This window comes from Blennius ocellaris (assembly GCF_963422515.1).
Source record: "Blennius ocellaris genome assembly, chromosome: 10".
Lineage (NCBI taxonomy): Eukaryota > Metazoa > Chordata > Actinopteri > Blenniiformes > Blenniidae > Blennius > Blennius ocellaris.
The window spans coordinates 15,177,325-15,202,968 of record NC_137659.1 but is presented as its reverse complement, the minus strand read 5'-3'; the positions used below and the strand labels follow the sequence as shown (position 1 = coordinate 15,202,968).

Sequence of the window (25,644 nt, the reverse complement as noted above, 5' to 3'; positions counted from 1 at the left end):
TGTGTGTGTGTGTGTGTGTGTGTGTGTGTGTGTGTGTGTGTGTGTGTGTGTGTGTGTGTGTGTGTGTGTGTGTGTGTGTGTGTGTGTGTGTGTGTGTGTGTGTGTGTGTGTGTGTGTGTGTGTGTGTGTGTGTGTGTGTGTGTGTGTGTGTGTGTGCGTGTGTGTGCGCGCGCAAGTGGACCGATCACAATAACAACAGCAGCTCCCAAGAGTACTGCCTGTTCTGCTCACTTTTCCAAATTTAGCAGCACTTTTCCAACAAAACCTATCATCTGGATCAGCAGAGACAGACTGCCTACATTCACTAAGGAATAAAGTAAGTTTAAAAGTTTATATTGTACTGTTTTCTACAAGCATGGCAACAAAAAGAAAGAAGCCGATCAAGCAAACTATGGCAATTTCACATTGTTATATACATATGGTCTTTCACATTGCTGTAATCATAACTTCATTACAAGACGTCATCATAAATCTTGACTTCTTGCTTTGCTACATGGATTTAGGCTTTTTTTTTTTTTTTTTAAATGGTCACATATCATTTGCTGATTTGCTGATTAGGGAAGTTGGAACAAGCGACCATAAACAAGAGGAAATTGCAGTGAAGAGTAGTCAAACAGGCCATCTGGCAGCTTGTAGTGCCTGCAGTGGACAACCTGTAAATCCTCAACACATAACTGCAGGCCTGAAAGCAGCCAGCCTCAGGGCAGGAGTATGTATTTATCAGGCTGTGAGTAGACGTGAGGATTTAGCCAACCAATTTTGGTTTTGCCGAATATCTGATGATGATGAAAATGTCCTGAAGGAGCAGCAGGACACCTTGTCCGTAACGTAGAGATCGATGCACATGGGCTACAACTTCACAAAGCACAAAAATAGCAGAGAGGAGAATCATTTACCTGTCTGCGTCCGCCGGCCGGAGTGAGGGAAGCCTGAAGCTGGTGTTTCTGTCGAGTTTAGTCTGACTCTTCGTCCTCTTGATGGAGCCTTTGAGCCGTTTACTGAAGAACCCCTGAGAGAAGACCAGAAGGTGGCAAGCAGTCAGAAATCGGGATATGCAGACTGGGTGAGAAAGGCATGTGGGCTTTTTGGTCTCTCTCTAGTTTTATTACGAGGGAAAAGGTGGAGGTGGAAGTGCGAGGAGACCTCCTCGTGTCCTTGGAAGTGTGATGTCAGCAGTCTGACACTGAGGGGAAAATAACTTGTGCATAGAGACCTCACACTGACTGTGTCTCTCTCTGCAGTGCACAACTCCTCACTCCACTACATCAAACCGTTTCCCACTGGAGAGAGGACATTTCCTGAACTGGTTTCAAGACAAAAAAAGCATTATGAAAAACAATGCTGTTGTGGTTGTTATTGGAAAAAAAAAGAAGGTAAGTGTAGAATTTATTTGTGGTAGAAAAATACATCAATGCTCAAGATTTTGGGTGTTTGGAGGTTTTTTTCTTTCTTTTTCTGTCAATCAAAGAACAAAAGTCATGTCACAACAATTTCAGACGCATCGTTGGCACATTTAAAGTGAACTCAAACAGTTGTAGTACAACAGTGGCTGATGGAGATACGAGTTGACCGACCCTACTCATCAGACCACTGCCCCTTTACAAGACTCATATATCAGAAAAAGAAGTGTTTTGAAGAACAAGTATTGTTCTTGTGTATCGATACAAATTTCTTTTTTTTAACTCCACGTGTTTTTAATATATTTATCTTCAATGGCTGCCGTTAACATACCGGTAATGGGACGCGTGCTTGCAAGTGCATGAGCATTACACAATGTAAATAGTACAAAGTCAATGAACTTCCATGTTTCTTCTTTACATGCAGGTTCATATCCAGTCTGCAGTGTCCTCGGCCGTATATAAATTAAAAAAAAATCTAAAATTCGGAGCAATACAGAATGTGTAGAGGAATTCAACAAAATCTGGCAAAACTAATAATCCCATCTACAACCACCCAGTTATTTGAGGTGTGAAGCCATAAACATCAGTTCAGACCAGCAGCGCCTGCGTCAGGTTGAACGCCGACCTGAGTCACCAGGTTCCACGCTGAGCGGCGGAGGATGAGTCAACTCTTTAAACCTCATCAGCTGGTTTCCTCGGACCACACAAACTCTGCTTTCTGCACAGAGCTCATCACACAAGGCTCAGCCTCCTGACTCAGCTGATATTGATCAAACTGATCAAACATTTCAACTCCTCGGTCCTCTGTCATGATGAAAAAAAAAAAAAAAAGCCCCTTGCAAAAGCCGTAGAAGTGAGCGGCCTCATTTCCTGGGATAATAATATCCTCAAACACGTCTCCTTCTCCCTGCTCCTCCTGTCCTCACTCACAAACTCCCTGCAGGCTCACTGGCTCCCATTAATGCAGCAGAATAAACGTCTTTCCTGCCGGGGACTTGGACTGCACAGAGGGAGGAGGAGCACTTCAAACATGTCCAAAATGTCCTGCAGGCCGGGTGTGTCGTCAAGCTGATGACTGAACGAGGCGATTACAGCTATTGATCACCATTATTGGTCTCCGTGGATTAAGGGGACAGAGTGATCAGTGAGTGTTCATAGGCAGGCAGCAATTGATTGACAACGGGGTGATTTTAAAGTCCCCACCACTACTCCTCACTGAACTCCCAACATGCCCTCTGGTTGAATTCACAGAAAGAAAAAAACTGCTGTGAAGACATCTGCCTGAAACTAAAAATACTTTCAGTCAGCCGCCGACCTGAGAGCTGTCTGTGAAGCTTCAACAGCGACTCTCAGCACAACGTTACAGCTCCGCTTCACTAATGACGGGAGCACTTCTTCATCGTCAACAAGTCGGACAAAACGGGTCCCTGCTGACCAGCAACAACGAGACACTGAAGAGGGGAGCCATCTTTAAAACGACGCCGCAAATGATGAGCCAGAGAAGGCGCGTACAATCTCACTTTTTTCACAGATCGTTTCGACTCAGAAACGAGAGACAACACATTTTAATTGGACTCGCTCTCCGAGACTGTGAACCAAACTCGGCTCAGACTGAACTACAAGTCTTCTAAAGACTTCTAAAAACTTGGGACAGGCCTTGAACGAACTTTACTCTGACTCGCAATTTCAAGACTTGACTCGGCTAATCTTCTCAATACTCAAAGGTGATTTGAACTAAACTGAACGCGGTACTCTGATCAGAGTAAATATATTCCTGCTGTTATTTATTTATTTATTTATTCCCACCACATCAGTCCCGTCAGATGTTTGACCTCTGGAAGCGTCTACACATCCACCCTCACACCTCACACCGCCGTGTTTTGGGTTCCTGACAGCTGAAGATGAAATGATTTCAGAGGCGCGCTTCATCTGTCTGTCGGCTAATAATAGCCGAGCTCGGGCTCCTTTGCTATTGAGACACGGAGGTACTCTGATTACTTGCAGTAATCCCTCAGGTACGGTTACACAGAGAGCCCTGAATATGTGCTAATCAGGTTAGAGACATTACGAGTGCTGCTGCTTTTACTCACATAGACAGACGGAGAGAAAGCCGTGACACGTTATATAGATGGAGGATTGTTTTAACTCGGCTTAACTCTGATTCAGAGTAACGCCAGTCCTCGTCTTGGCACCATGAAATATGTGGTGTCATACTGTATTAACAGGAGAAATCACTGGTTCGAGAGGCTAAATGTGGTTCAGCCTACTGATGGAGGAAATTGAAGTTGTTTCTGTAGAGTTTAAGTGTTTAAATAAGCTCTACACTACAAAATCAAACATGGCCCCAATTTAAAGTAGTAGAGGAATGGATAGAAAGAAGTCTTTTTTTCTCTTGTATACAAATACCGTTCTCTGTGTTCTGTATTTTCATTTTAAGACAAAACACATATTTCCGTGTACTTTTTCTAAAAGCAGCAGAGGTAAGCAATTGTTACTCACCGGCACTTTGAAGGGAGACGAGTTTGGATTGTCGACTGTGACGCTCTTCTCTGAACTCCCAAGGCCAGAAATACTCCTCCTCCTCGGAGAACGCTCCGAAGATACTTCTGCAGCGAGAGAACGAAAGAAAGAAAGAGAAAGAGAGCGAGAGAGAGAGAGAGAGAAAGAGAGAGTTAAAACTACCACGAAAACTTTTTTCCTCCCCTTTTAACTTCACCATCATCAGAAACGACACCCCCTGAGCGTTCAGCCTGAGCGATGGAGGACGAGCGATGATTGTCGGACACGGTGGAGGAGGCAGAGGACGTCTGACTGGAGGACAAACAGTGTGCTGGTGAAATGCTTCCTGCAGCTGGACCTGGTTTTAGAAGTCGGGTGTAACTCATTCTCTACTGCTTGGACCAAACAAATAACATACAGTAACAGAACTGCTCTGATTTCATACAAAATATGTAAAACACATAATACTAGGTAGAACTGTGTTTCCCTTCACACTCAAATTCACCTTCAAAGTGCAGCAGCATCACTCTGCTCAACTAGCCATGGAAGTCACCCTTGGTTGTAAGTGCACAAAGCCCAGCAGAGCATAAATTAGTTTTTCCTATGAAAATAAAATCACTCCAATCATACGTGTCTAGTTATTAAAGCTGGAATTCTTCCAGCAGCTGTACAGCAGACAATCTCTCCTCCTATTAAGACAGACAGGGATGAACGAGGGTCTGTTTCTATTTTGGGTTTGCATGTTCTCCAGTTTCCTCCCATAGTGTGAAAAATCTGAATTTGAAGCCAATAGCTGACTCTAAATTGCCCAAAGGTCATTGTAAGAGCCTCATTATGTGTGTTTTGCACTGGCTTGAACTGCTGACCTGTCCTGTCTGTCCACTGTTTTCACCAAAGTCACCAAATACCTGACACTGCACCCCACAACCCTAAGTCAGATACAAGCATATAGACGTCGACTTAGAGCAAAACAAATGAGAACAATTATGAAAAACAACAATAAAGCGCTCAAACACTGACTTGTGCAGCTCAAATGTCCTCTTGAATTCATGCCTTCCTCATGTGCATGCCAGATTTTGTGATATGCAGAACGACGTCATTTATAGAAGCAACTAAAACTATTGATAACTGAAGAAGTACAATAAATTATTACTTTTAAAGAGACTGCACTGTAAGCTTGAAGGGAAGCAGGCACCCTAAAATGATTTGCCAACAGTTGATTTTGTGTTTTGCTGAAAGCTGCAGTCAAAACATTTCAGTTTTTGGGAACTCAATACCGTCCACTGAATCATATCAGATATTTGAAAAGCTATTCACCTATGTGCACATTACCAGAAGCTACTGGCCTTCCAGGGAATATAATTATGATATGAATATACAGAAAAAAGAGTGATACTTCATGGCACTTTATCAAGACTGAAGGAATAGTATCTTTGTCCAAAGTTTCTACAGGCCACTGAGGAATGAAAACAGCCAAAACGTGTAAAAGGTGCAGGATCTTGTGTTCATGGTTCACAAACCCAAATTCCACCCGTCATTCAGTCTGTGGGTCTTTTTACTTTAAAGCTCAGTTCAGGCTCTTTTTATCCTCCTCTGCAGTGAACTGGGCAACAAAGTCATCTGAGGTCACTGCAGTTTAGTTTTTGAATTGACTGCTGCTAACAAGTCAGTGGGGGGGCAATTAGCAATAGAGGCTAACTAGAATGATTCTAAAAAAAAACAACAGTACAGCAAACAAACCAGCCACACTGAAAAGTTTCTAGCATGGCAATGCCTCATGACAAATACCACACTCAGCCATTCTGACTTGACAAGGACCCGCTCAACTAAAAATCCTATCCCCGTCTTTGCTTTATACGACTTGTGAGTCCTGAACCAGCTGTGATCATGACACAGCGTGTGGCGTTCGCATGCTGACAACACGTCATGAGAACAGATAAATGTATAACCCTCCTGCAACAGGGCAGCATTCAGCAACACATTAATGACCGAGCCACAGTGAACGCAACATGCAGCAGCAGTCAGCATTTACCGGCTTCCCCCCAAAGAGCCGGATCAAGTTCCAGCTGCAGGAGGATGCTGGCTGCATGCGCACGGCAATATGAGGAAGCCAGAGCCAAACTTTCATGCATCCTCCCCCCCAAACACACATCTCTCTTCACAGAAAAGAGCAGCAATGACAGGGAACTGCCATCACTACACCTACATTTGTCCACGGATACAAAGTTGAGGCAACATGCGGCGAACAGGAAGACATGACGGGTCGGTCACATGACATGGGACAGAAACATACTGAAGGAGAGAGGAAGGAGAGAGGGAGAGAGAGAGATGGTACCTCTATCGCAGCTGTTCCCCATCATCTGAGGAAAGGACGAACACACACACAGTCAGACGGGATTGGCCGGTGCAGCCGCCACCTGTCAGCCAATGAGGTTAAGCAGCAAACGTCCGTCTTCTAACCCCCTCTCTCTCTCGCTCTCTCTCTCTCGGAGCTCGATGTTTTACCGCATTTATTCAATCAATCCTCCAACTGCACTGTGCCTCTCTCCTCTCTGTCTTCCCCTGCTCTGCAGACGCTCCTCTCCTCTCTCTCCCTGCAGCAGCACAGTGGTAGCCTGACTCGGCCGCTCTCCCTCTTTTCTCCTCCTTCTCTTCCTCCAGAGCTCTATTTATCCCTGCACAACAAGTACTCCAAATCTTTATTATTTTTGACGTGGTTTCCGCCGTGCTATAGCTCCTGCAATACTGTTCCAATATCAAAACGTGCAGCTTGTTCATGAGAGGACCGCTTGTGCTGCACGTCCCATACAAAGTGGAGGGCACCCCGTGGAGATCAAAACTGCTTTTTCCCGTCATGTGCCATGTGCAAATTAGCCATGTGTTATTTGACGCAAACATCAAATGACAGGAGGCGAGTTTGCATGACAGCAGGAAGCAGCAGCCACACTCAGACTGCGTCTGAACTTGGCTGCAAAGTTGAAAATTTGAAGTTTTAAATAGATTTTAAATGTTGTTGATAGGCCAAATAAAACCAGACTTATGATCATAATAAAAACTGGTGTGTTGGTCTGTGTTTTGTGGAGAAATTGATGGTAAAACAGCTCATCCCGGTGCCGTGCGAGTCGTTGGCAGTTTCTATTGGTCAAATGTTCACCCCAACCAGCCAATCGGGAAATTGCACTGCTGTTGCTATGACGGAATGGGCAAACGGCAACGGCTCACCTGGCAGTCCGTGGGTGCTTCTGAATAGTCACTCCTTTCCAATCCACTTTTCCTTAACCCCGTGGATGACGTCACGGGTTAAAGAAAGGCGTTAGGAGGCTTCCTAAAGGAGCTAGGGAAAGGCGTTCACGTTGGTGTTACAGCTGGACCGCACTTTCACTGGGTGATGTAATAATAATCAGATGGTGGTGCAGGTTAGTGACGTCAGCCATGGTGGAAAAAACAAAAAATGTCAGAAAACGGACTACAAAAAGCGCATTTCTTCCACTTTCCCCTGTGCCTCTAGCTGCTGATATAATCTCAAATATCACAAGGTTTGAATTGAAATTAAAGATCAAGAGGCTACCAGGCCATGAGGAACTAATGTGAAACAGCTGCCGGATGAATAAGTAACCAATACAAACTGCACTGGCTGCACAAAACCTTTACTTTACAACATCCGCATAACCTTCATCGTTGGAATATGGGTGTCAGATTATGTAAAGTTGTCCAGGCTCAGGGAAATGATGCTGAATGCTGAAAACACGGCACGCTCTAAAAGCAGCATTTAAATCTTGACATTGGCATTGGAGCTCAAGTTCAGTGACTTAACAAGATCTGCTCCCTTTGCAGTCACCGCGACTTTCTCCTGAACGCTCGGGTTTAAATGCTTTAAATGTCGTCACCTCAAGGAATTGTGGGACAGCGTTATCTAGTCTCCTTTGGTAAAAGATGCACCAGTGTGTCCTTATGCTAAAGGAGGTTATAAAGGAAGCATTGAGCCTTAGCTTATTGAGAATTTGAACGTTCCTGATCATGGCCACTTAAATACTTCCGGGGTTAAGGAAAGGAGATAGGAAAGGAGATAGGAGGGACCATTCGGATGCAGCTCTGTGCTACAGAGGTACGGTGTTGCACATTCTTCTCGTACAACTAAATTGTTGCAGATGAGCAGATAAGCAATAATCCAAAAATCAATGGAACATAATCCTTCGGGGGTAAAGAAGCTGAAGTGTTGGTTTATATATAAACTACATATTTCCCAGCAGCACTAAACACACTTGTCATCAAATAACAGCATGTTGGGTAAATTCTTCCTTAACTCACCTTCCTACACCACAGATAAATATAAGATGATAGAAAAACACTTTCAAAGACTACACAAGCAATAAATCAGAATAAGAAATATTTTGATCATCACACTGAAATCATCCACGACACAAGCGTCTTTGTTCATGACAGCACTGAGAAGGGCAGAACAAATGACAAAGACATGGGTTTTAAAGAAAGATTAAGGAAGAGAGGCTGAAGAGGGTCACAACAGGGAGAGCAACTGGAGTAAAGTTCACAGTCTATATCGTTTAAAGGCTTCTGATGAGGTGAGGTTGCAAACGGAGTAAATGACTATAACTGCTGTTTTGGAATACTCACATAATATTAAAATCAGTAGTTATATGTGCATGACTTTTCCATGTCAAACAGACACACAAATACAATCTCAGAAAAGCACTTCCCGTTAGATACTGATGAATTCCGTTTTCAGATGAAGTCATTTCAGTTTGTTATAGATTACAACTTTGAGGCTATAACTACATTTACCTCAGGGTTACAGTCCTCCGACAACACAGACTTCTGTTCAGACGAACCAGTGCTCACAGTGACTGCTCAGAGTACAATTAGACGTATAAGATTTAAGATTCGTCATAGAATTGTGCTGATGCACAGGTAAAAAAAAAAGAAAGTGCAGTTTTCACCACAAATCACAGTATAGCAAATGATTTCAAGCAGAATTGCCAATACAGCACTACATTTACAAGGTTTAAAAAAAACACGCTACATACCCTGTACCTTATTGTGGAGTTATTAAATTGAAAGAAGGTATCACTCTTATTCTTATCAACAAGTCCTTCCCCAATCCCAAACCATTGACTGACGGCACAGTATTCATGCCATAGTCCAACAGAGTGTAACTTTTCTAATCCTCGACATTCAGACGGCCAATAAATCGTGCAAGGAAGTCATTTGTAGAACGTACGCAACTCACTTGGGATGGGTTTTAATAAGAGACCATAAGCACAGACGTCACTTGCCGAGTATTTAGTATGAAAACCAGCAGGTGAGTAACAACTCGGTCTCACGTTTCACTGTGTAAACAGACGACATACTTTGATAAGGTGCGGGAACAATGTGACAGAAAGCATTGTAGCAGGTTATTTATTTTAGCTTCAATAAAGATGGGTCCCCCCCCCCCATAAAATGGATGAATATTCTCGATGAACATTTGTGATTTCTATATCAAACCAAAGGAAAAAAAACCTTGTAATTAAGGCCAAACTCATGCACCATTAACATCTACTGCAATGAACCAAACTGTGGTCATCGATCAGCGAGTCCTTTGAGTGGCCTGGAGAATCAAACCAGCAACCATCTGTTCTTTGGATCCTCACTCTGCTCAAGCTTTTCACAATCCTGCCCTTCCTCTTCCGTCTGTGTCTAACGAGATATTGATCGGAGGCGTTTGGCCCGATCAATGGCTTCGGGGGTTGTTCACCAGAGTCTGGGCTGCCGGAGACACGGTGACCTTCAGCGGCGAGGTCGTGGCTTGTTTGAGGTGAAATACAGATTTCAGCCCCGGTGTCAAAACGAAACTGACCACAGGCAGGACGGGAGCCTCGTCTCTTCAGGACATGTAGTGTCTCTTTGTTTCAATTGGCTGAGACTAAATACTGAGTGTCTGTGGACTGATTTTCCCTCACTGAGGAGTGTCTGCTGGAGGGATGCCAGGTATCCGCTGTCAGACCAGGACTGGAGCCACGTTTGTAAGCCTCACCCCACCCTGCACCCTCCACCCTCCACCAGTGCTTCTGGGTGAAAACGACTCGCGTGTCGATTTGTAGTTATTGAGCTTCCTGGAAACACTCGTGGGAAAACACAGCTAAAAATAATGCGGACAGCAGAGAGAGGCAGCGCTCAGAGACGAGCGGAGAGAGCGTTATCAGGTGTCACAGAAATTCATCCATCAGCCTGGTCGTCAGTTGAACCGCCTTTTCAATACAGAGACTCTTTTAAAGTAATTTAAAATGCAAAAAAAAAAAAAAAAAAAAAGAAACCTCACAATCAGTAGTACATGTGATTTTGTTTTGTTTTTTTGTCCATGCTAGTTTGTTTTTTTTCTAAGTTTACATTAACTTATAATCACGTCATGGACTGATGGACCTATGAGCTGCAGTCAAACGTCTTTCTACTCACATCTAGCGTTTATTTTAAAGTGCTAGCTTAAACCATATTGCAAATGGCCGAGTCCTCTTATTTGTAGTTCGTTTCTTTCGATCTGAATAAAGACTGGAAATTGCCCTTTACAGACCTGTTGAATTTCCATACCTGGATCAAAACGTGTAAATAGAAAGCACACAGACAACGTGACAAAACTTTCATTCCTACCACAACATAGCTGTGGGCCAGGCTCAATGCAGTCATGTGTCATATCGTGGTTTCTAAATAAACAAATTGAAACCCCTAAAGCCAGCTCATTGATTGAAACGCACTGATAACTTCTTTACATAAAGGTTATTTTCCCATCTTTCACTACAAGAGGCTTTTACTGTCTGAGCAGATGGAAAATGTAGTCATACATTATGTTATAATTTTCTCATACAAATTAATAAAAACATTTTTTGTTGAACAGATTTTCTGGGTTGGCATTTCCACTGAACCAGTCAGTGAACAGATGTGTACATAAGCCTTCCTACAACCAGTCGGATTGATTCTAGTGATTAATACCCGACGACAGATTACATCTGTGACCAAGAGATAATCGCATGAAAAACATTCCTATCACTTACCAAATGTTCACGCTGCACGAATAAAACTCTGTGACCAGCCTTACTTCTCCGGTCTTCCCAAAGCACACCACTAACCGCCTGGTGAAGACCTTTGACCCCTTGGTTGTGGGCGGAGCTGTGACACGGCCTTGAAAGCCGAGTGCTCGGAGCGGATGAATGAGAGGGTGTGATGTCATCGGGCAGTGGCGGGAGGAATCCTGGGAATGCTGGCGGCCGACCCGTGTTGAACTCCGGTTCACTGATTCAGGACTTGACACACCTGACGCACAGGATACAGTCTGCTGCTCAATGAAACCTTTGTGTCGGCTGAAGGGCGGAGCTACGATTCCCCGACAGCCAGACATCCTCCGGCACAAAAACAACCTGCGGCCATTCTGGAAACTGATTACTCACTTTGGTGATCTTCCAACTGAAAACATGAACATGTTGTCGGTTAACCCAGTTTATAAATGCGCTACGAGCGCCTTGTTTCATATGGTAGCAAAATCAATCAGCAACGTCTGACACATCGACTACTAACTTTGGCGATTTTCCAAGTAGGAATCTGAAGATGTTCTCTACTTCCAGCTTAATTAAACCCAAACACTTTGTAAGTTTTGATTTGGGCCAACAGTAGTGAATTTTTCAACACTACAACACCTGTTATACCTGAGTTTTCTCTGTGTGCGCTAGTCAGTGACGTGCAGTCAGGGTAGAATGAAATATTCATTTTATTTGTTTTAAATATAATGTAATTATAATCTATTTTTCAATTTCCAGTAGCTTACAGTACCTATAGGTTTGACAGTGTCAGCATGTTGTGCTTCTCATAGCCCAAATGACGCAACACCACCATTTCCTGGTACGACAGAGAGGCTTGCACAAGTCATCCACTCTGCCTTTGCTGGTCATATCCAGTGTATGGATGTGTTTGCGCATGCGCAGTCAATTCCCTCACATCATTTACGTTAAAAAAAAGCAGATCGCTACTCTGCCTTTGGGCGTAACCGTGCTACGCTAAATGCTGTACGCGCAGTGCATTGGTGAACCGATACTGCTATGCTCTCTAGCTAGTTGGTGGGTTAACAGGCACTTTGTTTTGAGGGAAAAAAACAGCAGCTTTTAAAAGATGGGAGACCAACACCTGAGCTACCGGACCTTCAGCAAAGGAAAGGTCCGGAAATTGTTCATACTTTCATGTCAATCTGGGGTGCGGACGCACCGCAATAGTGGTTTCAGAGTTGTTTTCATTTTCTTCATGTTTCTGTATTTCCAACAGAAACAACCGATGTGCTGCCATGTCGTGAGCTATATCTTGTTGGGAGAGTCGGGAGACTGCTAGATCTAGATTTTGTTAGATTAACTCTTGCTAGCCGAAACACACGTTTTGTGTGTCACGTCATCCTGCCATGGTGTACCCGTTTGGTGTGTCAAAACAAAAGCCTTCGCTGGTTGCAGTTGGTATGAAGGCAAAAGATGATTTTCATTTGTTAATCCTATGCATGTTGCCATGTCGTTGGTGTTGGCATTGATAGCCTTGTTCTAAAAAGCCCTGAATACCAAACTCTGATGTTCATGGTGTGTCACTAATGCCATTGGCCTTCCCACAGTCCATAAACATGGTTTTAAGGGAAACCGTTGAAATTAAATTGCAAATATGCGAGTGTGAATGACTGTTGACCTGTGAAATACAGGTGATCTGTCATTGTGTACCCTGGCTTTACTCATGGTCTGGGATCGGCGCCACTGTCCTGCTACCCTAAATTGGAAAACGCTGCAAAGAATAGAAGATCCATAGAGGATGAATGGATCCAACAACTTCCTAATTATTTTCCCGTTTCTCCATTATTTCTCATCTCATTAATCATATCGATGCCACGACGCATTCAGAGAAACAGCTCCACTTTGTAAAGCTGTAATCACAGTGATTACATTAACTGTCCCTGCTCGTCGTCGTCTAATGTGCTTTCAGGAGGTTCGCCGTTTGAGAGACGTTTTAGCTGCTACAGCCTGACGCGTCCATGTCTACAGGATGTAAGACGCAGGACGAGGAAGGGCCAGGCCAGTAATCGGTAAACTTCATTTTCTTTTTGCCATCTTGTTCACAAAGTATAATGAAGGCATCACTGAACTCCAATCTGTTCTACATTTTTTTAAGAATGTTTGCAAAGTCGGGGGTGTTCATTTCTGAAGAATGAAATCTATGTACTTTCACTGTCAAAGAAGCTGCAACTGACTTGAGTCGTGGCTTCCTCTTCAAATCTTTCAGATATGAAATGTTGTGACTGAAAAATGATCAAAAATGTTAAGATCACCTGCAAATAGTTTAAATGAGAGCAACAATAGTGATGAAGATTCACAATAAATATAGGAAAAGAGGAAATTACTGAGTCATTCAGTGATGAGATTTTTTCTCTTTTTACTCCACACAACGACAACGTAGTGGAGAATTTAAGGACATCCTATTTCAACAATGTAGAAAATAGTAGACATTTCAGCACAGAATGCTTTTTGTTAAGTTTCTATTTTGTAGTTGAATACTCACATTATTGTAGTAATTGAAAAGTACTCGTGACAGAAACACAGCTCAAGTCAATTCACTGACTTTCGAAAATAGTCTCAAGAAAAGCTTCTGAAATACTTTCATTCTTTAAGCTGACCGTCACGCCTGGCTGTGTAAAACCTAAACAATGTTGAGATACCCTGAGCGTTAGATTAACCTCCTGGTCAAAAGCTTGAGAGTGCGCCAATTTTTCCAAGTATTTATTGCAGTTCAAGTCATTCAATCTATTAAGTAGCTTGAATTGGCACAAAGGCAAGTGGTGAACTGCCAGAGGTTAAAAAAAAAAAAGGCAAAGTTACTCAAAACTGAAAAAATAATGTACACTTCACAATTTTGCAAAAAAATAGATTTTTCCAAGGAACAAGAAATGGGTTTAACAACTTGAAGCTGTTATAAAGCAGTGGAGGTCCATCAAGCCTTGGAAGTCGGTGCTGCCAACTGTGACGGGTGTTGACATTGTTCTGAATCACTTACAAACCTCCTCTGTCTGCATGAAAGCAGTGTTGGATCAGACTGGTACCAAGACACATGGGAGCATCAGTTCCACAGTGCTGTACTGCCGAGAGGCGAGACCATCGGAGCACTTGAATATTTAGGTTTTTCCTCAAGAGCCATTCAACGAGAGTCAAGGTGTCAGAGAGTGCAGTTTCATTCATCAACAAAACTGGAACTCTGACAGGAAGCGGTCCGACAGACCCAAAGCCACGACAGAAGTCTGTTCGTCGCGTAGGGATCTTTATACACCGTCAAGTAGGTGAAACGATGTGTGTGACATCACATGTCCAACGTGGAGGAGGAACTGTGAGGGTCTGGGGCTGTTTTGCTGGATCCAGGATCATGATTTGTCCAGAGAGTGAGAGGGACCTTGAACCAACATGGCGACCGCAGAATTCTGCAACGCCGTACCCTTACGATAATGACCTAAAGCATAAGCCCAAGCAATGCCAGAACTACACGAGGAAAACCAGAACAATGTGGACACTTGGAAACATGGGACTATCCAGCAAGGCTGGACCAGAACGTGTGGTGGTATCCCGCAGTGCTCCTCTCACTACTTGACTTTCACTTTACACTGAAATGGACCTGCTGCCCCTGATTTGATTTACTGGTTGTCCGCCTGGCTGAGCATCTGCACCAGCAGCACGTGGTTCGGGGGGCAGAGAAGGAGCCGGCAGAAAGGCATGGCGAGGACATTGCTGCTGTGCCACCGCCCAAAAAGAAAAAAGAAAAAAAATCAACAGCAGGAGACGTCCGTGCAACACCTCCACCCTAAACCCTTCACTTTATCTGTATCCACGGACTTGCTGATTTGTCAAGTTTGTATTTGTTTTGTTTTCATATTTGTTCTAAAAGTTCAAAACTAGCAAAATATTGTTTAAAAAAAAAAAATAATACATTTATTTGCTGTTGATATAATAGTATCAATTCTGTCAATTCAACCGAAATGTTGAAGTTCAGTCGCCAATTTTCCGCTTCATGGACACAATGTTATTGATGGTTACAAATGATGTAGGACAGGATTTAAAAAGGCAGCGTACAATGTCAGAGGATTTAGAAATGTCATCAGCTTGGTTCAGAGCACGTAATTTAATAATGCCGTGTGTAGGATGGTGGAAAAAAGGTCAGAGACAGAGATTCCTGAGCATCAGCATTGGGTTTATATGTAAAATGCTTTTTTTTTTAATGAGAGAACCTTTGTGGAAAAACAACAGTTACTTCTCAGAGGACAAAAAGACTTGATAACCAATGCCCTTGATGGGATTTGTTGGCAATAATCCAAGCTTGAAGGATTTGCAAATACACCGTTGTTTACTACACCCGAAATTGCAGCAATTTAGAATCAGAATATAGTCGCACACACACGACTGGAAATACACAATGTGTTCTATAGTCTGATATCTGGAAATCAGTTAAATCGAGAGAAATGGAATTTTCTCCAAGAGACTCCTAAATGTCATAAGATCAAGCCAACTCGCTTCTTTCAAAATATTAAATTGTCGTCGTTCCGAGCCTCGTGGTTGCACAGATCCGCTTTCATAACAAATATTCAAAGAATTTCTTTTGGCATAATGAAACCCGCTCTGTTTGCCGAGTCTGGCCGGGTCTGCGTGTGTCGGCCGCCTCCCCTCACATCACTTCACATTCCTCTGAATTCATTAGCGGCAGCAATGGGATCCTCTTACTCCCCAACTGGGAATCGCTTCACTCAAGGCAAGGAGTGTCCAGCCCGAGATGGAGTGCGTGCAACGCTGAAACCTTTCCCCAACTAATGTCATTTCAGGTCGTTTTGGTATTTTGGGGAAGTACAGCCAGGAGCGTTTCAATCAGTTAAAGCCACTCGGCTTGAAACAGAGGGGAACTCAAGAGGGGTGGTGGCGAGGGAGGGGGACCTCCTGCAGGAGGGATGGATCTACTCCCAGGGCCAGTCTGTCATCCAGCCGCTCAACAATTCAGCTCAACGTGTTGCAACAAGGACACTGCTCCCATTAAGCTCCTCAGCGTCCGGTGGACAGAAAGAGGAATCGCATTCACAGCCTCGATTAGACGGAGCAGAGGCCGCCCGAGGAGACAGAACCAGCTCTGCACCGGCGTCCGGTCGCGTCTTAAAGCTGCACAGTAACATGAATCACGTCTCTGCACGCTCACGGGAAGAAACTGCTTTCTCAAAAGGTCAAGATGTAATAGCAATACAATTACTTTCAAGCTGAAACAGAAAGGCATTGATGCTGACTCTTGCAGAAAATCAGATGTACTTGGGGCCCTTTTGGATTGTTTTCATCATTTCAGATGACTAAACTTAATAGTTTGAAACTGTATGATGCGTTTAGAGCAGAGCAACATCCAAACAACTGCAAGGAGTCCAGAAATATCAATGTTTTCAGTTCAGACTTATGACATAAGGGATACCCTGGCATTAATTCAACATACAAGCAGCCAAAACATCTTTGAGAACTTCTTTGCATCCTCTTAAAATAATTTCTAAAGACACTGTGAAGCTACAACAATAAAATGCTACTCTTATATTTTGGATCTAATTTAAAATGTGTGGCTAATGAAATACATGTTACCAATGGGAATCAAGCATCAATGAGATAATCAAATTAGTCTTTTCGTTTACTTCTCGCTTCCAAAATGTGATGAGAATCCTGATGGCAGCTCCACAGGCGACAGAGGTTCATTGATCATCATTGCTGCTACATGTTATTCCTTCACTGAAGGGTAACCTTAATAAAAAAACCTTTTTTTTTTAATGGCTGCAGGGGGGGGTACAGTCCTTGTAGGGAGTTCTGATTTATGTTGCGATCACGTCAGATCACAGCATCGCAATCTGAAGCAAATTTGGGACACGGTGATCTAATTATAACTGAACCTGGGACAGCTGCAGTGCCACAATTTAGGCTAACTGTCACAGCATCCCTTAAGAATGGAAAAGCAGCCAAGTGCATGGAGCTGGAAGAAATGTCATTCACAAGGAGGCGAGTAGAAAGACACTGGAGGACAGAGAGCCACACAGAAAGAACAGAGAGCAGAGGGAGAGCGAGGCAGGGAAGTGCAATACTCTGACTACTGCTCTGGCGTCCGAGTGATGAAGGCATCGAGCCACAAGCTTTCTTCACGTGTGTCAACTCACTGAATTGTGTCCTCGTCACAAACACTGGCAAGGAGAACAGATCTGGGATCAGAGAAAGGGGGCGGGGCTCGAGGGATTGTTGTATATTTTACTCCATGAATGAAAGGACTCACTATAATGTTAGTAATTGTCACACAGGTACATGTGGGGTGGACCATGAGGAGGGAACGGACAGAAACCAGCAAGAGCAGCAGACCTACGCCAACAAGGAAGTAGTTGTGATGCATTGGTTCGGAATAAATAAATATGCATTTAATATGTATATAGGACTTCCTGGCTATCATGGTGAAAATTAAAAACACAGTTAATGCTGTCAAACATTCAGCTGTTTCCTTCAGTTTGGGCACAACAACCAATAGTTAAGTTCTGCAAAACATAGAAAATCGTAAATCCTTATATATATAGTGATATTTACATTACTCTGTTTTTCTACAAATGCCACAAAGTGCTCCCTTAAATCCCGCTATTAGTCTTTCACCCATCTCTGTCCCCTAACTTTGACTTTCTTCCATATTGTTTCTCCTGCAAACCAGCCGTCACATCAGCCTGTGACTCTTACAACAGGTGCAGACGACACACGACCTCATACCTTCTGAAATTGAAAAAACAACTAGCAGTTGGTCTAAAAACATAGTCAACTGTACTTTAAAGAAACTAGATTTACACATTTATAACAAGTAAGACTTAGCAAATAAGTCCACTTTTCCCTTCATCAATTTCACAGGCAGACAGTTCAGTACAATGGACGGTTCTCACATTTGTGGGGAAATAGTTCAATCAAACTATGTCAAATTTAACTGAAATGACTTTTTTTCCCCATGTTGAGTTTTAATCTTACATGCATTAATGTTGACAGAAGACTCCCCATAACGTGACAACAGGCAGGTGTGAACATGGTAGATGGTGTATTTGGTTCATTAATCCAGCTTCATTAATCCAGGCTTCGCTTCGGATCCCGATGGTTTAACTAACTAACTAACTAACCAACCATCCGACAGTGAGACACGTTGGAAGTAACGGAAAACTCGTCCCAGGTTTTTGGCCCCTGAGAGCTCAGCCCTCCCAGTCCGCGGGGTTCCTGCGGGCGGAAACTTCACGCGTGTTTCCCGACCCGAGCGACGCCGCGGGGGAGCGAGCGGGGAGGCGGACTGCAGCCTCGCAGGGGATCCGCTCCCTGAGCTCCGAAGCTCCGTCCACTCAACAAAACGAGAGAAACTCACCAGAAAGGTTCATCTGAAACACCTTCCCTCATGTCCGCTGCTAACGCTCAGCGTGTGTGTGTGTGTGAGTGTGTGTGTGCGCAAACTCTGGTCAAGACACACAACACACACCACGTTGGAGCCAAGCCTTCACAATAAAAACCCCGCACGCGCCCTGCACATTCGATCAGGAAGCGTCTGTAATCTGTATAATCTGCATGATCTAATCCTGACCCTCGAACACATTTAGGCAAATAAAACTACGTTGTATAGTTGTACATGTAATGTCGCCACTTATTTTTCACTAATTTAGCCAAGTGTTTTATTCCAAAGACTGACAAAAACATGTCAATTCTGTCATAAAAGCATTAAAATACACTTCTGCATTGGTCAAGGTATTGAAACTTTATAAGTCTTTTCTAAACTTTTTTTTCTAAGCAAAATTTCAAAGTTACAGTAAAAAAGGTGGAATTTAATGATGGGTTTTTAACATTTCCAAAATAAAATGAAGGTGTGAATGCTGAAGGTTTTAAATAAAGCTGATCTCATTTGATATCTGCGTCTCCGTGGCTGTCATGGTCCCACCTGATGAGGACACGCTCAGCTGGTTGACTGTAAAATGGACTGGAGGGATCCTGCCCACTTCGAGGCTTTAACTGTGAAATCCAGGGTGCCGCAGGATGTGTGGTTTCATTGCGGCAGGCTGACAAGTGGTGGAGGAAAGACACAGGAATGCTGCAGATCCACACATCAACTCATTGTGAAACAACTGAGGAGGACAGGAGACCAAAAACTACGTCTGATACATGGAGACTGAAACTTGTCCCCCCCTGTCCTCCACCTACTGAGGGACAACCACATCGAAATAATCATTACTTCTTACTTCTCACCAACGGTCAATCTACCGGATTAGTCACTTAACCACCTGTCAAGGAGCTTTTGCAGATACAGAACCTGATCAATTAATTTTTTTTCACGCTGTAAAAAGTTGTGTGGTCATTATTGGGGATTTCAAGTGTTTCCTCATGCTGTGTTTTATGAACACCCTCAGGTCAGACTTAGACATTATTTGAATTCATCAACTTTATCAATCAAAATCACCAACATATGTCATGAAGCTATAAAAAAGAAAATATTCAACAAGCTAAAAAGAAAGAGATCACAATAGTTTGAGACTGGAAACTGTTTTCTGTTTTGTGTTTTAATACAGTTGTTGGTTTGAATATTTTCACTGAAGCAGTAAAATTCCAGTCGCTGCAGGTAAGACCAAGGTCTGGGCGTGACATCCGGGGCCTCCCACTGCTTTCACACGCAGATCACTTTCTTGTAATCAGTTCCCTCATCTGCCAACATCAAGACCTCCGAGGTCTGGCAGCCGAACCCGAGCACAGAGCAGGACGTGAAGAAGAAGAGGAGGTGGAGGAGGAGGTGGACGGTGTGCTGAGCTGAGACAGGTAATGAGCAGTCAGTCAACATTGTAATTAGACTGCTCTGACAAACAGTGGAGTAAAATTACCCCTCAGCTACTGTCACTGCTCACGTTCACTGTGTGAGGGCCAACAAATGGAAGCGGAGCAACGAAGGGGGGGGGGTTAGAGGAAAACTGAAGGTGTAATTTCACAAACACTAATTTCAGCCCTGGATATTATCGTTGTCCACATCATGTCACATCAGCCATTACCGAACACTGCAGATACTAAGTTTAAACTCGGAATAACCTCATTAATCAACTCTCAAAATCAACCTCTTAAAATCCAGGGTAATTATCACGTTCAATTCAACATCAAACCAAAACCAGATAAAACCCATTGAGAGAAAAAAGACTAAATGCCAATATCATAGACACATAAATACAAACATCCAAGCAGTTCAGCCACTGAGCCTAATACGAGGTGACAGTCCACTATTAGGCTCAGTCGGAATACAAAATTGGATTATTTTGTATTTAATCCAGAGTAAAAATGTGCTCTAAATCCACAGTTTAGACCTAGACCAACTCCCACTTGAGAATCAAACTAGGTTAATTCATTCCAAAAGAAAATCTGTGTAAAAATGTTTTTATCGTGACTCACATCACATTTACATATTCAGTAATAAACCAATTTTAAAACCAGTCGAATATCAACATCAAACTCAATACAAATCAGTAAAAACAATGCCAATATAAATTCAATATTAAAATTCAAAATCCAAATTAGATCTAAACATCATTGTAACAATTATTCGTCAAACTGTAGAAACCAAGAGCTAATCTAGTATTACACTGAGTGTATATAAACCTTGTTACACACGAGCTTTGAATTCAAACAATCTCAGCAACATTAAACTGGTCCAGCATGTTAAAGAGACAACGAGGACTAAAGCTCTATAAATGCCGTCAGATGAACCCACACAGTTTGCTTTAATCCCAGTTCAAACCCTTTATCGTCACAGTGTGAACCCAGTTCCAACTGGCTGTTGGCGACCCGTCTGTGTGGGCAGACTGGGAAGATTAACATATAAATAACCTCCTTCCCCCCACGGCCTGTGGGTAGCGGGTGAGGAAGGGTGGAGGGGTTGGATTAGGGAGGGGTCAGTGAATGAATGAGCTTCTCTGTGGCTGAATGAGGACAATTTTCTATCGGACCACCTATAACTGATCAATAACCTCATCGCCGGGACTCGGGGGTCTGACTCCCCCTACCCTTTCAGCCTTTCAGCGTCATGTCGTTTCCTGGAGGACTCCTCTGATTGTCTCCTACAGTCATGTAAAAGCAGGTCTGGACCCCTGCGGCTGAGGGTGGGAATCCCTCCAGCCCGGGCGTCCCACAGGGGGCGGCGGGGTCAGCGCAGCTCCTTCAGATGGACTGACGGACACTGGACGCTTTGTCCTCAGACATTCCCACCACCCCCTACCCCGGTCAGAGGCTACGTTCCCACACAGAGCTGCAAAATTGCCCGCTGTGCCCCCGGACACCTCGCGATAAGAGACGAAGAACATCCACCTGAAGAGGCAGCGGCGGCTCACTGGGACCTGAACTCTAAACTGACGTCTCCGCTTCTTCAGTACAATCCAAGTAAGGTTGAACTGCAGAGAAAATGCTGAGAGTATTTTAAATATCACCAGTTGTTTTCAAGTGGCCCATCAAACACGGGCAGAAATAAAAGTGCCCATAAAGCACATGTGGACATCCGGCAACAAACAAGAACCCCCGACCGAGAGAGGAGAGAAAACAACAAGAACACAGAGGGAAAGAAGGTAAACGAAGCACCATTTTCTTAGAAAAAAAAGTCAAACTAAAACTTTGAACCCTGAACTGTGACAACGACCTTGTGCCCAGTGGGGAAAAGTCATTCCGTCTTTAATTCCAGGAAGACGTGCACATCTGCTGTTCAATCCCCTGAAAACACTGACATGCAGTCCAAACCTCCAGGATTTTCCAACAATTGAAACAAAGCTTTAATCTTCACATGTCAGCTGACATGTGATTGCTGTGTCATGTTGCCGTGCCGACGGGGGCTCTCAGTGATGGGGGGGGAGGTCTCTCACCCGGAAAGACTGCAGGACACAATTTAAAAGCTGCATCCAGATTAAGTTGGTATTGAAATAAAAGTAATAATAACTATAATAATTGCCTCCAAAATCAGTTGATAAATAGTAGATAATAAATGTTAAATAAATGCTCAAAAAAAATTTCTGGAACTCTATGATAGTCATTGATTTCAATAGCAGGAGCAACAACTTACATGAACTGACAAAAAGATCAAAATCACATTCGAACCACTTTATCAGCAGTAAGATTACTTTATCCTCACGAGTACAGAAACACAGACACACTGATGCAGCTCTGTTACAACAAAATTCCTCATCCGTGATCTGAATATCATCACATCCGCCCTTTTGTTTCCGCTCTAATCCTGATAATGACTGCTGGGATTGGCAACGCACACACACAAACACACACACACACACACACAGCTCTCTCAGTTTCAGCTGTTGCGTAAAGATACGTTACTCAGCCCTAATTTCCCCGTCCAGGATTAGCAGTGGAAACAACTCGCAGTACAAACAACTCTGCGTTGTCATGGTAAGCAGACTCCCCCTGCCTCCTCCTTTTTTTTTTTTTTTCCTTACCTAGCACAGCGGCGCCCTCTGCTGCCTGAAACTCAGGGAACTGTCCCTCCGAGGGGACGCTGACGGTCCTCCGGAGGCTTCGGCCCTTCTGGGAGTCCGTGGGGCTCTCCTGAGGCTCGCCAGCACCCTGGGGGTTTCGGGGGGAGAGAAAATGGGGTTTAGAGCGTGTCAAACTATATCCCGATCTGTGACGGCTCTGGGACGGACCTCGTCATCCTTGTTAAGCAGAATGAGCTGGCTGTCGGTCAGGACACAGAACTTCCTCTCCCAGGCGCCACTGTCGGTGTACGGACTCTGGCCGCAGGAGAACCGGTGAGCTGGAGGACCCTTGACGTCTGAGAGCAGAAAAACACACAGCAAAGACTTTTATACAACACATCAAAACAACTAATAGGAACACTTCATCCAAGTAAGTATTTGGCAGCTGCATCCAGAAATGTTTATTAAACTGTGGCTCTGAAGGAGAGCGGAGGCCCTGACTGCTGCTGGACACTGAAGTCAAGTATGGAGACAACCAGTCACTCACCACCCAGGATACTTCAGTGTGCTTATTTATGAAAGACACTTGGCAGGAAAAAAGTGAAAACAGGACATGAATTGAGGATGTTTCCCACTGTGAATAGTGTTTCACCTCCTCAAGACCACTAACCCCTCTAGAGCTGTTCAACCCTTCAATTATGAGACTTTGCTTTGGTAGAAACATTGCGATCTTTATTCCCATTAAAGAAGATGATAGGGGTTTTGTGTCATTTCGTTTTACAATCATTTCGAATCTTTTCGTGAAGAAGTTCAGACTTGTAGGTTTTCTTTTAGGGTTGAGGGTTCAGTGTTTTACTTTCTGGCAGATCGTCAAGGTTCCATTTGTGGTGGTGTTTGTTACAAAACTTCCAATTTATAAATACAGATGGCATTTGAATTTTAGTTTTCACTATGTGTCTGTGCCACTTCTTCTATCTTACTGAGGGTTGGATAAGTGCTGGACCTTTGTACCAATAATACAAACCGCTACGCTAACATGTGGCCTTCAGCTTGTTGTTATAGGAACAAAACTATAATGTTCTTTTCTTTTGATTTGTGTCCACCTGATCAGCTACTCCCTTCTACAGGGAGTGGCCACAGGAAGTCAGCGCAACAGAATCCCCTCAAGTTGGGGTCAGATGAGCAGCTGATGTCCGTCTGCAGCTCAGCCAGGAAACAATCGAGGTGGAAGCTGAGCTCAGCCTGAAGCCGGGAGTCATGTGACCGGCCTCGGACAGAAGTCATGGGACAGGGAGGAAGAGGTCACTGGGCTCACCATGGAGAACGTGATGCGCTGCAGTGCACGAAGTGCACCTGCAGAGGGAGCCGTGGAGCTAAACTTCAGCTGTCATGGAGGAGGAGGAGGAGGAGGGAGGAGGGAGGAGGAGGAGGAGGAGGGAGGAGGAGGAGGGGAGGTCGTAGGATTAAAAATGAAAGTGATGTCTGATCTCAGCTGACACTGTCAAACACAGACTCAGCAGAGGTCAGAGGTCGTGTCGCTGCATGTTAAAGGGAAAGTCCTCCCGAATTTGTTGCAGATTAAAAATAGAGGTCATCCTGTACGGCAGGTTAATCTTTTCATCTTGGTGTCTGTTGAGGAGCCAAAATCCTTTTTTTTTTTAAGAAGCTCCAGAGCAAATCTGTAGTGGGAGCTTGGAATATTTACTGAGGAGATTTGATTCATACTTAATACTTTCACCAGTGTGATGCATCAGTGAAACACTGAATCAGATGTAAAAAATTCACGTTTTATGTAGAGTTGCTTCCTTCCTTATTTTTCAAGTGATAAGAGGAGGAAGCTATATTTATAAGTACTGAATGGAAATTAGGCATAATGAAGCATGGCCCAGCAATTGTCGCACAATGAACGCCCCAAAAAAAACACTACAGATTTGAACACTGCACACAACTGTTATATGTGATTAATTTGCTTTTCCCGAATGACCGAATTAAATACAATTTATGGAAACGGTAAAAGAGTGTTTACATGCGTCTCCCATTGAGGGAGATGGAGTTTCAAACGCACAGAAAAAAATCATTTTAAACTCTTAATATTGTATTTTGTATATTGAATTATTGTATATTGAATTATTTGTACTATAGTTAAGATCAGCCAGATATCTGATGATACAGTCTTCCAGACTGTCAAAGCGTATTCAGGATATTGTTTTGAAACCATTACAGCTTGTTTTTTTGTGGCTAACGTCAGAAAGCGCTAAAGTTCTCAGGCTGCAGGCTATACAATGAGGATTATTGACTTTCTTTTGTTTGGACAGACCAAACGAGACATAGAGGGGAGCGACGTCTGCTTTAATGAACATTTGACACTTTGGCATGAAAAATTTAAATATCTGCTTGAATAACAACCAACTACTCAGCCAGGTCAGCGCTACAAGAGTGGACACTTGTTGCAGCTCTGATGAGACGTATTTGTATTTCTTATAATTCAATTTAGAAATCTAAAATGTTAAGGGGGTCCAGGAGCTCATTCACCTTTAGGCCAACAGTGTCCCCACAAAAGTAACACAGAGCCGCTTGTCTTAGTGTGTGTCTTAGTGTGTGTGTGTGTGTGCTGGACAATACATCAGTGTTAAAACGCTGGGGGGAAGCTGCTTCTGTTTGTGCGTCGACGTCTGGTCGGGTAAACAGACGGTGCGTTCACTGTGCCTCACTGTGCTGGGACTATTCAGCGCCTGTGTGGCGAGGTAAACGCTTCACACGCTCACACACACACACACACACACACCTAATGACTGTAATTGATTGTGATGGACGTTTCATTGCACTTTGGTTCAGTGTGGCTGGAGAAAGATCGCAGGCTGAATGGGATCAATTCACCATTTTGAAATAACCCCAGACCAAATTTGAATTCATTGTTTCAGAGATCAGTGTGAGGATTGTTTTTCCTCCCAGTTCACACAATTTGTTCTGTATAATCTGATTTGATTAAATTCAAAGCAATTTTTTTTTCAGGCTTTATCTGTGAAAATAGTGTTTAACCAAAGCAAAACCTAAAAATTGTGCCGATGACTTTTTAAGATTGTTAAAAAAAAAAAAAAAAGACAACCCACATTGTTTGTCTACCAAAACCCAATGATGTGGTTTTATAAAGATATGATGATTGTAGTGGTAAGTGGATATCCCCCGCTTGGAGTCCTGGGGGTTTTCTGTGCGGTGGTGCCATGTTCCGTATTTGCA

The 25,644-nt window shown here is 43.5% G+C and overlaps 1 protein-coding gene across 2 annotated transcripts in view; it reads right to left on the bottom strand.

Annotated features, from left to right (window-relative positions):
• rasal2 (RAS protein activator like 2) overlaps positions 1–25,644 on the bottom strand; it is a 68,003-nt gene that overhangs the window by 15,710 nt on the left and 26,649 nt on the right. For both annotated transcript variants that reach the window (XM_080503543.1, XM_080503544.1), the window contains exons 2-5: positions 22,636–22,763; positions 22,429–22,555; positions 3,900–4,006; positions 897–1,009 (exon numbers count right to left, since the gene is read on the bottom strand). In XM_080503543.1, the coding sequence (XP_080359669.1) occupies positions 897–1,009; positions 3,900–4,006; positions 22,429–22,555; positions 22,636–22,763 (475 nt within the window). The remainder of the gene's footprint in view (positions 1–896; positions 1,010–3,899; positions 4,007–22,428; positions 22,556–22,635; positions 22,764–25,644) is intronic.